Source organism: Salvelinus sp. IW2-2015, linkage group LG8 (genome assembly GCF_002910315.2).
Source record: "Salvelinus sp. IW2-2015 linkage group LG8, ASM291031v2, whole genome shotgun sequence".
NCBI classification, from domain to species: domain Eukaryota; kingdom Metazoa; phylum Chordata; class Actinopteri; order Salmoniformes; family Salmonidae; genus Salvelinus; species Salvelinus sp. IW2-2015.
In genome coordinates, this window is record NC_036848.1 from 14,072,230 (window position 1) to 14,084,636 (window position 12,407).

General features: G+C 40.1%; 2 protein-coding genes across 3 annotated transcripts; one reads left to right on the forward strand and one right to left on the reverse strand.

The window, feature by feature from the left end:
* The first annotated feature begins 777 nt into the window (after positions 1–777).
* On the forward strand, positions 778–3,956 carry LOC111967463 (coiled-coil domain-containing protein 85B-like). The gene has a single exon (XM_023992499.2). It carries the CDS (start codon positions 2,038–2,040, stop codon positions 2,638–2,640), a length of 603 nt encoding a protein of 200 aa, XP_023848267.1. The 5' UTR covers positions 778–2,037; the 3' UTR covers positions 2,641–3,956.
* Positions 3,957–4,807: 851 nt separating this feature from the next.
* Positions 4,808–9,100, reverse strand: LOC111967000 (fos-related antigen 1). 2 transcript variants are annotated; one of them, XM_023991912.2, is made up of 4 exons: positions 8,663–9,100; positions 7,914–8,168; positions 6,553–6,660; positions 4,808–6,405 (listed from the first exon to the last, which is right to left on the reverse strand). In XM_023991912.2, exons 1-4 carry the CDS (start codon positions 8,774–8,776, stop codon positions 5,830–5,832), a joined length of 1,053 nt encoding a protein of 350 aa, XP_023847680.1. In that variant the 5' UTR covers positions 8,777–9,100; the 3' UTR covers positions 4,808–5,829. The 2 variants fall into 2 exon arrangements, with proteins under 2 accessions (XP_023847680.1, XP_023847679.1); XM_023991911.2 differs by having other exon boundaries at positions 7,914–8,171.
* Between the last annotated feature and the right edge of the window lie 3,307 nt (positions 9,101–12,407).

The window sequence follows — 12,407 nt, forward strand, 5'->3', positions numbered from 1 at the left end:
CCTCCCATCCTCCTTTTGCTGTATCTGTCTGTGCCCTTCAAAATTACAAAAGAGAAAAAGTACACAGTCAACTGTCTTTTTGTTTTACACCTCACTGCAAACCAACCAAACAACCCTCTCCCAGTTCCAGCCCTTCTGTTAGCTAACCTCACCCTGATTCCATCCCCTGCTTCCCCCAGTCCCGGTATAACACCCTATATTGTTATGGCCTCACTGAAACAATAGAGCTGGAATGAAGGGTGGAAGGATGTGGCCAAATACCTCATGCTTAAACCTTTTGTCACACTTTCCATCTGTGTATTTGAAATTGTGTAGACTACACTGTAACTCTGATTCACTTATTGTTCTGTGTCAAAGTGTGACTCTGATGCTTGTGTGTCATATTCTGTTGTGCATGCGTGTGCGTGTGTGTGTGCGTTTGTGGGCCTACGGTTYGAGGGGGTGGAGAGTGGGGTCATGTGGGGAGGTCTTTAACAAATATATATGGAATACAAATATACAATGGTATGTGATATGATTGCTATATATTCCGAATAATTTATTGTAGTTCAGGACTMCCCGTAGATTTTAACACAAATGTGATACATCCTAAACAAAATTAATAGTATAAACACATGCATTCAAATTTTGTGTGATGTCATTTCTTTCAACGGGATACAATACGTAGTATAAGCTATTCCATCGAAAGAAATGACATCACACAAAATAAAATGAAATAAATGTAGTGTAAGCTATTATTTTACCGTAAAGGAAGACCAAACGGAAAGAGAGAGGGGAGGGATTCGGAAGAGGGGCATTCCTACGGCCGCCTCCTTCACAACCACCATCCGACAACCATACTTCAATGCTCAAGAATGTAATCGTTTTTAAATCATTTTGTAGGATAATATCAAGAAACGGTGTTTTTAAAACATCAGTGAATATTTTGACCTTCACTGTTAAACCGAGCATCTCTTCCACAAACGTGGTCTGTATCGATTTCGTCCTACATTTTTATTGTGTTTGTTCATTTCGTTTTTAAAAGACTACATGGATGATTACTACTAATTTCTATTGCTTTTTATGTGAAGGGAGAGGATAGAAGAAAATCCCATTATTTTTAAATGGGCGTCATTTTCTGAAATTCACTGAGTGGAGAGAAAAACCGAGTCTGAGAGGAGACATCCGCCTTATAATGACAGTGGAAGAAGGCCGACATTGTAATCCTCCACACACCAATGCAATAGGATGAGCAGGAATCTGGATGCATTTTTCTTTTTTGGAACTTCAGAGCCTTGTTTGTTTTCTTCGGTGAATTTCAAATTACTGCCTCTTTTGGGGTTATAATCAAAAGGAATGTTATGCCATGAACAAATTCTCCAAACAGAGGGAATACAACATTTACTCGGACAGAACGAAAGCAGATGCTCTTCAGCACGTCACTTCTGATAATAAGACATGAAGATCTGAGTAAAATAACGTTATCATATTTTATCCAAGGTTTTCCGATATAGGATGACGAGTCAACTGCACAATAAAAACGAAATAACGGATTGCAAAATCACGAAAACCCCTCACCCTGCTGAAGGTAACCAAGGAAAGGCAAAGGGAAAACTGGACATTAATGCAAACTCTTTTTACAAAGCCTATAATCACAGATTATCATCTGAGATATGAGAGTGATGGATTGACATTTTATATTGAACATATAGAAATTCTTTGCMTTGTTTTATTATATCAAGAGTGAACTTGTTCAGGGAATTTTATAGCTCATAGAAAAACATTGATGTGAAGCATGCACTGTTCCCCATTATCCATAGGTAAAACCAAGAATTACTGTTGACCTATATTTTGCTTCCATGGTTGGATAGAGTCAGTTGATAGTCATACAATTCAGGGCTGACTGTAAAAAGCTMACTGTAGCCTCCATGCACATTGCAGAGCATCCCAGGAATTGTAGGCTAAAGTTAATTTGCTGAAGTTATTTGTACCCTCAACTGCCTGTAATCGGGAAAGGCTATTTCTCAGGTTATTGAATTACAGATCAGTCCAAACAATATGGGGAGTGACAGTGAGCTCTACAACAGAGACTTGTCAAAGATGTCTGACGAGGATTTACTCTCCTGCTCTAAAGAAGAGCTGGTGAGTCGACTGCGTAAGGAGGAGTCAGAGAAGATCTCTGCTCTTATCCAGCGTGGACGGCTGATAAAAGAAGTTAACAAACAATTACAGGGCCACCTGCTTGAGATCAGGGAGCTGAAAACCGTCAACCAGCGTCTCCAGGAAGAAAACACAGAATTGCGCGACTTGTGCTGTTTCCTTGATGATGACCGACTAAAGGTGAAGAAGCTGGCCCGGGAATGGCAGCTGTTCGGTCACCACGCAGCCAAAGTGATGCGTGAGGATCTGGGCGGCTACTTGAAAAAACTGTCCGACCTAGAGCGCATGCAGGATGGATTGGTGAAGGAGAATCTGGACCTCAAAGAACTCTGTCTGGTCCTGGAGGAGGAATGTGTCAGCAGGAATGACTCCAGTCCCGGTGGTTCCACTGAGCTCAACCTGCCGTGTATGGTGTCCCGAGACCTGGGYGATGGAAGTTCAAGCACTGGGAGTGTCGGTAGTCCGGACCAGCTTCACCTGGTGTGCTCACCTGATGACTGAAGATGGGACAGAGCCAGATACTTTCACTGAGTAGTGAAAGAGCACGATAAAGAGAAATATGGTTTGAGGAAATATGTTTAGTTGTTTACAGCATTCATTGGTAGAACACAAACTTGATTGGGATACTTTTTAGAAGATGGCCTATAACACACAGTAATACAGCAGCATCTCCAGAATAGCAGTCAATTCTGTTCCTTCTGCACGTGCTGCTGTCCTGAAGAAGAGTTGAAAAAGGATCCTCAAGAGAAAAGAAAAAGTATTTTTCCTGGAAAGAGGGATGACAGGCCCACATAAACATTTGAGACTAAAGGTCAAGCTTTATCGAATGATCATTTTGCAATTTTATGCTTTTTTAAAACAATCTTTTGGGAGGTTTTCCTCTTTTCTGTGATTGAGACTATATGTGGTTAACAGTAYTAGGTGTTGTTGGAAGGAGGTTAGGTTAGGATGTTATCTCATGCACTGGACTGTACTGATAGTGGACTACTTCGTACTGCATTGCACTGGACAAAGCTATTATATGGGTCCTTGTAGACACATATCTCGATCCAGATTTGAGCCATACTAGTCTACTGTACATGACATCCAAAAGCACTGAAATATTTGAAGGATGAGTGATGATTTTTGTGAAAGACCTTTAAATAACATTTAAATKATGTAGATTATGCATTCAGTCCCTCAGGTCAGGATTGGAGTGCTGTGTGTATGAAATCACAAACTAACAATGGAATAGTATATTATGAACACTGTCTTGGCTGCCCATGAGTTTTACACTGAAATACATAGCTAGTGTGCCACAGTAATTTAGGCTGTACAATGCACTAAAACGTGTGATGGCACCGCTGGTTTGTGTCTTGCACCTGCACCTATGATGGTGTACTTAGAACTTCCTCAGAACTGAACAGCCCAGGCTGTTCTCAACCAGCCACTTTTGTGTCAAACTGGAAGCTCGAGACTGGATTTGACATGATGATGGATTTATAGATGCTGGGAACTAGACAAGACACTTTTAATTTGTTCTTTACTACATTATTATTGTTATGATTATTATCATTATTACTACTGCTTCACATTTTCTGTCTAAAATGCCAATAGTCAGGATGCTAATATAATGTTTTGTGGTAATTCTGTAGATATACTCTCTCATTGTCTTCATTAACTTGACATATCAGTATTACATCATTAACAAATACATATTTCTGTTTTAAGAATATAGACCATGCTCATGGATTGGATAAGATTTGCTTTGTTGTTGGCTGTGATTGGTGGGCTGCTCGTAGTGCATTGAAGAGCTTTAAATACACTGGCTGAGACAATCATGTTGTGACCTTTCTTTGTGTGTGTGACTTTGCAGACATTCATTTTACATGGTGCAACATGAGTGATTGATTGATCTCTCGACCTGTTTGTTATGACCTGTTTGTCCCAGGTGATTGATGTTCCTGTCCATGTCATACAGCCTGGCGTTGTGGATATTTATCAGTTTTATTTATGGACATCTGTTTGCGCAGTGGATGGTAATGCTTTAACCCACTTAGTGATACACAGAGAAGCACACACAGGCTCTCTCTCCTAAATCTCCTTTTTATTATCATTGCTATCATATGCTCTCTGGGCCTCCTGTGAGTGAGTCACTTCATTTGCGAGAAGTACAGTAACATCAGAACTCTGTGTTCAGGAATTAGGGTCATGGCCAATAAATCTCCATTTACCAGACTCTCATTCTGATCTATGTTTTGTCTTCTGCCAGGCCCCCAAAAAATTCTAAACATGACCTCCCATTCAATCAAAAACCCAGATGTCCCGCTGTGACCTTTTCTTCTTGCTTATCTTTCTTATTCAGCGCATCTGAAATGTTAATTTGTGTTATTTGTATCTGTTTGTATTGAAGTCAGTTATACAATTCTTTCCAGAGAGGAAGCAGAGGTAATGGCCAGCTTTCCCCTCCCTTTCCTCCCCAGCATCCATTACTCCCTTCTGTAAGGTTGCTAGGCAGCAACATCAAGCAGGAAACGGGACGTATTCAAAATGGACTAACTAACTAATGGGTTTAACACTAAGGATGCATTTAGTCTTCTTTTTACCCCTTTCATACTGATATTTTAAAGCATAGAATTTGATTTAACTTTTTGACATATTGACGCAAATTTCATCACATGAACATAATCAAACATACTTAGTCACCAGATACACATGTTGTCTTGAAAAAAATGTCTTTATTGTACAGTGTTCTATGAACACATTAAAGTGAAGGCACTGCCCACTGATCAGTCAAAAGAGACACATTATAAAAAAATATATACTACACTCTCAATAAATACATGTCTATATATTCTATATTTACCCTCATGGTCCTGCCTTAGTTGTCTTTCAAATTTTCCCCAAATAATGCAGTTTTTCATAAATTAAATTATATTGTACTAAACTTACAATATGAGAAGTAGATGTATGCATCTTTTATATAAAAGATAGCTAGCTCACATGAAATTTTACCTGGCATGCACATATATTTACCCTCAAACAAATCCACCGTGTTAATTACCATGCACTACCATGATGTGGTTCCTACATTACAAACTGGGTGGTTRGAGCCCTGAATGCTGATTGGCTGAAAARCATGGTATATCAGACCATATATCACAGGTATGACAAACATTTATTTTTACTGCTCTAATTAAATTGGTAACCAGTTTATAATAGCAATAAGGCACCTRAGGTATTTGTGGTATATTGCCAATATACCACAGCCCTTAGCTGTGGTATATTGGCCATATACCACACCCCCTCGYACCTTATTGCTTAAATATATCACCATTATTGCCAAAGTGCACCGAGTTGATGCATTTTTGTTTGCACAGTTCTACATCTTGTGTTTTGAGCATAACAAATATAGGTTGTCAGAAGTTATATGCGTCGGTGAAAACAAAAAAAGTATAACAATACAGCCCTTTAAATAGGAGTCATTCGCATCACGATAATGCCTTTTGTGAGAATCAGTATTTTAGCTTTTGTGTGCATTTAGTGTGTAGGGGCTATTTGGAAAGTGTAGGCACAGAGGAAATGAAGTAGACCAGCTGCATTTAGCGTATAATTACTGTCGTTATTAAAGTCACCTATGTCATTATTGTCATCATCTTCATAACCGTCAGTGTTGTCACTCAGTCTTTCCCACCAAGGAAGCCAGTTAAATCACAGTGTGATTATGGTAGGGGAGTTTAGGGAGTGATCTGATTGGTCCCCACTGCTGCTGCTACGGCGATGGGCAATACTACAGGGCTGGGGGTTTCGAGACTGCTGGGCCACACCGTGTTGAGAGGAAGATGACAGAGTCGGTAGAGCCTGGGATGAAATAGTGGAACTGGAGTCTAGAGAGCCAGAYGGATAACTGAAGACCAGACTAGCCGTGAAAGGAGTAAGATATGGAGTAGAAATAAGAATTGGGGTGTGAAGGGACTCAGATTCCATGGGYACAGCAGAGGCAGAGGAGGTCACAGGACGGACAGGGATAGTAATTTTGGGTTTGGGCTTCTCTATCCTTGATTGGCTCTTTGCTGAGCTCCCTGGTAGGTCAGGAAGCTCAGGCTCAATTTTGATACCTCCCAATGAGGGAAGCTCTGAGCTCCGGTCAGAATCCGAGTCAGAGTCTTGGATCTTGCAAATGGGGCGGTGGGCCTCTAGAACCAACTCTAGCTTTTCTTTCTCCTTCTGTAGTTCAGCAATCTCTTTCTGCAGACAGGACTTTTTACCTTCCAACTCATCTGTCTCCTAAGAGAGGGGAAATTAAAGATAAACGGTTAGGGTTGTATTGTCAATCTATTATTTTTCAATTGGTTGACAAATCCAGTAGTTGATGATTTACAAACTTCAAAAATATATATGTTCATTGCCCTCCTGAAATAAAATTAAACTTACGATTTGCAGCGTGTCTGTCAGCTCCCGTCGACGGTTACGACACTTGGCAGCTGCCTGTTTGTTCCGCTCCCTCCTTATTCTGCGTCTCTCCAACTCCTCTGGGGACAACTAAAGCYAGAGAAAGACATTTGATGAGGCAGAGTTATGACTGAAAAAAGTTATAATATGTTTCACAACTCAATTGAATAAAGGGGACTGTGTTGAATAGCTGTAAAATGTGTTGAGTGGTGAAATACTACCACCTTGTGTATGAACTGAGTCACTATATTCAAACTTTCAAGATGGCCCTTAATTTCGTAACATCAGAGCCTTTTGTCATTTTGTTACACCCTTTCTCCAATTTCATTTAACATTGTCAGTTCTGTCTCTGTTCACCCAATTTCTCCCGCCTTGTATTGTGATTAGTCACTCAGACCCCAATTGTGACTCAGGTATGAGTCATAMGACTTGCCCCAGTGAATCACATGATAGCCCATTTCCTGTCTCATCAAATTTCAGCTCACTCAACCACACATTCTGAAAGTGTAACAAAGCCAACAGGTATGACAATAATCTACTCTCAAGGAAAACAAAACCTACTAGTAGTTTAACTACTTGATGTCTTGCCATCTTACATTTTGTGAACCTGCTCGTGTCAGATATATTTTGGCTCTAACAGGTTGATAAAAGCGCTCATCCTTTTTAGCACTTAGCCAATGTCACACTAACATCAAACGAGTGGCGTATCTCAAACAATGATGAAACAGGTCATTGTACATAGCTGTTCCAAAGTACATAGTTGTCAACCAAAACAAATGCTTGGTCAACCTCTGCATCATCTGGAATTTCCACATTGTCGCAGAAATCTATCCCGTTCAAAAGATAGCTCTCAGGAATATTTGTTTCTGTAATTTTGTTTTCAACCTCTCAGACAAGACGGGTGTGTGGTGAAGTCTCACTGCCATGTCAGACGTATAAAACAGTCACACACACTACAGGATATTACACACGACTGACGCACTGACTCAACCGTCTGTCTCCACACCTCTGAAGTCTCTAGTTGCCCTATTCCCTGGCCCTCTCTGTCCCACCGGAGCACTCTAATTCTAAGCCTTGCAGTAGTATCTTTATACAGTGTAGCCCTATTAATAAGACAACTACATGGAAAAGGGACTAATAAAAACTGTTACTCTTCAAAGACGACCACTAATTCAAAATCTAAATATAGGTCTATGTTGTGTTAAGTGACCTTACGTTTCATGTGCATTTTGGTCAGATATCCACCCACATTCTTGCACAATGCCTATCTACATTTTGATTGACGCTGAAAGTCAATTACATAGTATTACACCCTGCTGGCTAAAGACCACACATATTCTTACATGTTCATCGTTCCTGCGTCTGGTTGTGCTCCCGGATCTTGCCACTGCCCTTATGACCCCTGGTCTGTAGAGGTGTGGTTGGGAAGGTGAAGGGTTGAAGGACCTCATTCCTGCTGCAGGTGAGTAAAGAGGACGTGGAGGCCGCGAGGGGCCAGGTGGACCAATGAAGGAGGGCTGGACCAACCACTGGAGGTCTTGGTTGGAAGTGATGGCATTGAGACTGGGGACAAACTGGCTGCTACCTGCCACAGTGAACTTCTTAAGGGAAAGCGAGAGAGAGACAAAGAGAGGAGGTTAGAGTAAGGACATGATGGGTAAACAAACAAACAAAGTGATTTACAGCAAAGTAATTATTTTGAACCAGATATTTGTCATGGGCAATGGACATGCCTAGTTAAATAAAATAAATAAAACATGCTATCCATGCATTTGACATGGACATAGGTGTGCATCCGGATGTAAAGGCAACAATCTTGACAAAGACGGTGAGCATTGAAAATATAATTTTAAATCCATAATGTGTATCAATTCATCTGACAATGGTAATCAAACTGCACCATGGCTATAATAAAAATGTAGTAGGCTCATAATTGTATGTCAATATTATGCCATTAATTCCCTATTATTACTACATTCTGCAATTGATATGATTAAGCAATATCATAATTYTTGAGGGGGGAAACTTTACACAAATTATTATTTATTACTTTTACTAATGTTTATCAACATAGACCAATATGTGTGCCTACCTGATCTTGTTGAGTAGTTGAGGTGCTGGTGCCCTGGGATACAGCACTCGATCCGGTGTTGGTGGACCCAGAGTCGCTGCCTCCTCGGCCCAAGTTCCCAAAGTTTCGATACATCTTTGATTGTAAACTGCTATCCCGATTCACGATGAGTGCAAAGTAATCCTGAGGAGTTTTATGAAGAGCAAGCGATTAAATGTTCGTGGAAAGTGTCAGGTTCACTGTTCAAGCGTGGGGCAAACCCTCCTTATTGCGGGATGTTGGTAGGATCCAAAAAGAAAGGGGAATAAGAAAACTGCGAATTAAATTCTTGTTCTTGTGTATGACTAAATTCTCCCAAATTCATTTGAGTTACTTCTTACGTATTGATTATTCCAGTTGGACTGAACGGTATAGAGTGCTCGTGGAATTATAAACGCCCAAACCGATTCTATAGTTATTTTACGCCCCTCCCAATTTACTGGAAGTGGTGGTGTCTTGGTTTTTGACTTGTAAATGACCACGTACGGATGACGTATATAACCATATATGGTGAGTTTCCTCCAGAYAGTGTTCCCGGGATTCCTCCATTGACAGGAGCGGAAAGCATGCTCTCTTTGAATTCTTCAAGTGTATGCCCCATCCTCGCACTCATGTTCATTTTTACCATACAACTTTTTAAAGAATCTATCCAATCGTGTTTTATGAAAATGAATCATGTCACAGAAACATAGCCTTCTGTCTATAAGAATGCAGTATTGTCATTCATTATGGTGTTAGTTGTATCCTATTATTTATTTAATAATAATATAATAATTGTAAGAAATGTGGCTATTTTATAAGCTAAGTACGCTATTTAAATGATTAGACTGTGTGTTAACAATTAGTGCCATAACAGAATGTATTGAGGTTTGGCGTTTGGGTACAGTTTCTTCTCCAGACCACATCAATCAAGGGAACTCTGACTGTAGGAGGTGAGTCAGCCGAATGACACTATGTTGATGAATTATTTCACCGTTTCAACTTTGCCAGTAGCCGGAGGTTTTTATGTAGTCTACCATCAAAAGCTTCAATAAAAATGCTAAAATGTACCGCCGTTTCTACAGTAGTGGCTGAGATGCAGCTAAACAGCTGCAGTCCCTGCTCTCCCTTATGGATATATTGGGCTTGAGTTCCCGACATGGTTGACTCATCTGTTGTGAATAAACGAATAGGCTACTGTAGGATCCAATTGCACCTTAAACCAGGTTGTCTGTTAGGATATAGAGTCAAATTTGATTTCATTGTGTTCAAAATAAGGCTAAAGCTATTAGTAACATTAATTAGGATAAATTGATACGTATTGAAGATACAGTGAATCACGACTGTTGTATCAGCATCTTTATCATTTGAAGCATTTTGCTCATAGTGTTGTTTTATCACTCACCACCACCACCACCATCATAATGAGATTACAGCCATGAGTGAAGTTGAAAGATGTTCCCTTCAGCATGGCATTTGTGATTTATGCGTCACAGTGACCGAATTACTACTGCCACCTACTTCTTTAAAAGTGTACTTTGKCTGTATTATTTCTCTATTTCAATGGGGAGACATGTGCTCCTCTCTCTCTGGTGTAACCATAAGGATGTGACACCTTATCACGTGGTTGAGTGTTGAATGAGAGTATTTCATGCCTCTGGAATGCCGTSATGACACACCCTTTCTGTCTCTCTATGACATGCCGCAACATGTTGGCAGGCCAGGCTGTATCTTTTTTTTCTTCACACCAATTGGCTCAGAGAGGCATCATTAATGCATCACAGGCGTAGACAACATGTACATGCAGGTACAAGTACGCATAGTACAACCATGCACACCCACCACTTACACACCCATTCTCATAATCCTTATATTTATTATATGACATATTATCTAGGTGAAAGCTATGCTCCCTTATTAATGTCACCTGTTAAATCCACTTCAATCTGGTTAAAGAAMYATTTTTAAGCCTTGAGACAATTAAGACATGGATTGTGTATGTGKSCCATTCAGAGGGTGAACAGGCAAGACAAAATATTTAAGTGCCTTTGAATGGGGTATGGTAGTAGGTGCCAGGCACAGCGATTTGTTTCAGGAACTGCAATGTTGCTGGGTTTTTCATGCTCAACAGTTTCCAGTGTGTATCAAGAATGGCCCACCYCRCAAAGGACATCCAGCCAACTTGACACAACTGTGGGAAGCATTACAGTCACCATGGGCCAGCTTCGGGGGTACACATATTTTGCAGATGTTATTGCAGGTGCAGCGAAATMATTATGTTTGTAGCTCCAACAGTGCAGTAATACCTAACAATATAAAACCATACACACAAATTCAAAAAATAAAAATAAAGGAATTAAGAAATATCAGAAAGAGCAATGTCAGAGTTCGGAATATAAATATATAACAGGAGGCTGCTGATAGGAGGACGGCTCATAATATTGTCTGGAACTGAGCGAATGGAATGGCATTAAACARATGGAAACCACGTGTTTGATATATTTGATACCATTCCTCTAATTATGATACTGCCATTACCACGAGCATGTCCTCCCCAATTAAGGTGTCACCAACCTCCTTTGACATATATAACTATATGTATATGATGGTGTGTATGGACAGTATATGAATAGAAAAGTTGTGTACAGCAGTAGCTATATATATATATATATATATATATGAGCCTTGACTAGAATATGAAGTGGGTAAAACAGTATTTACACTTTATTAAAATGACCCGTGTTCAATGACCATGTACAGTCTCTAAGGTAGCAGTCTCTAAGGTGCAGGGTAGAGTACCGGGTGGTAGCAGGCTAGTAACAGTGACAAAGTTCAAGGCAGGGTACTGAGCGGAGGCTGGCTAGTGGTGGTGACTATTTAACAGTTTGATGGCCTGGAGATATAAGTTGTTTTTCACTCTCTATGTCCCAGCTTTGATGCACCTGTACTGTCTCCGCCTTCTGGTAGCAGGATGAACAGGCCATGGCTCAGATGGAGGCTTAAGAAATTTGTCTTGGCCTCTGAGGTTGAAGAAGACTGTTGCGCCTTCTTCACCACAGTGTTGGTATGGTGAGACTATTTCAGGTCCTCAGTGATGTCAGTCTTRGTGAATCATGAAATGTTAATTACAAATTAATCAGTTCCTTCAACCTAGGCTGAAGGTGTATTCATTARGCTGAATCTGTTGATAAACGTTTTGTCTGTTGCAAAATCTGCTGCTTAAACGTTTTGCAACAGAAACCGTTTATTCCAAACAGAAATCTTTACTGTTTTTAAACAAGTAATAACTTGATCTCTTTTGTCWCTTTTTACATTTACAAGTTTTACAATTAGTCACCATGAGCCACTGTTTCAGAAGACATCATGGGCTACCTTCTATAAAACTATAGCTAGCCATAACTCAATCCATCTCTTTATCCAAAGAACAGCCTTCCAACTTGTAAGTCGCTCTGGATAAGAGCGTCTGCTAAATGACTTAAATGTAAATGTAAATGTAACAGCAAGGATTTCCGTTTGAAGTAAACGGTTTCTGTTGCAAAACGTTTTTCAACAGACGAAACGTTTTGCAACAGAATCGGCGTAATGAATAAACGCCATGCCTAGGTTGAAAGCGCGGATGAATATGTAATTCAGAGTTTCCTACTGTACTGTCTTTGGTTTAATGATTAGCGAAGACTGATATCCCGGAAAACCAATCAGTGCACAGGCTGAAACTTTATTTTGGACCAATAGAAGTATTTTGCTTATC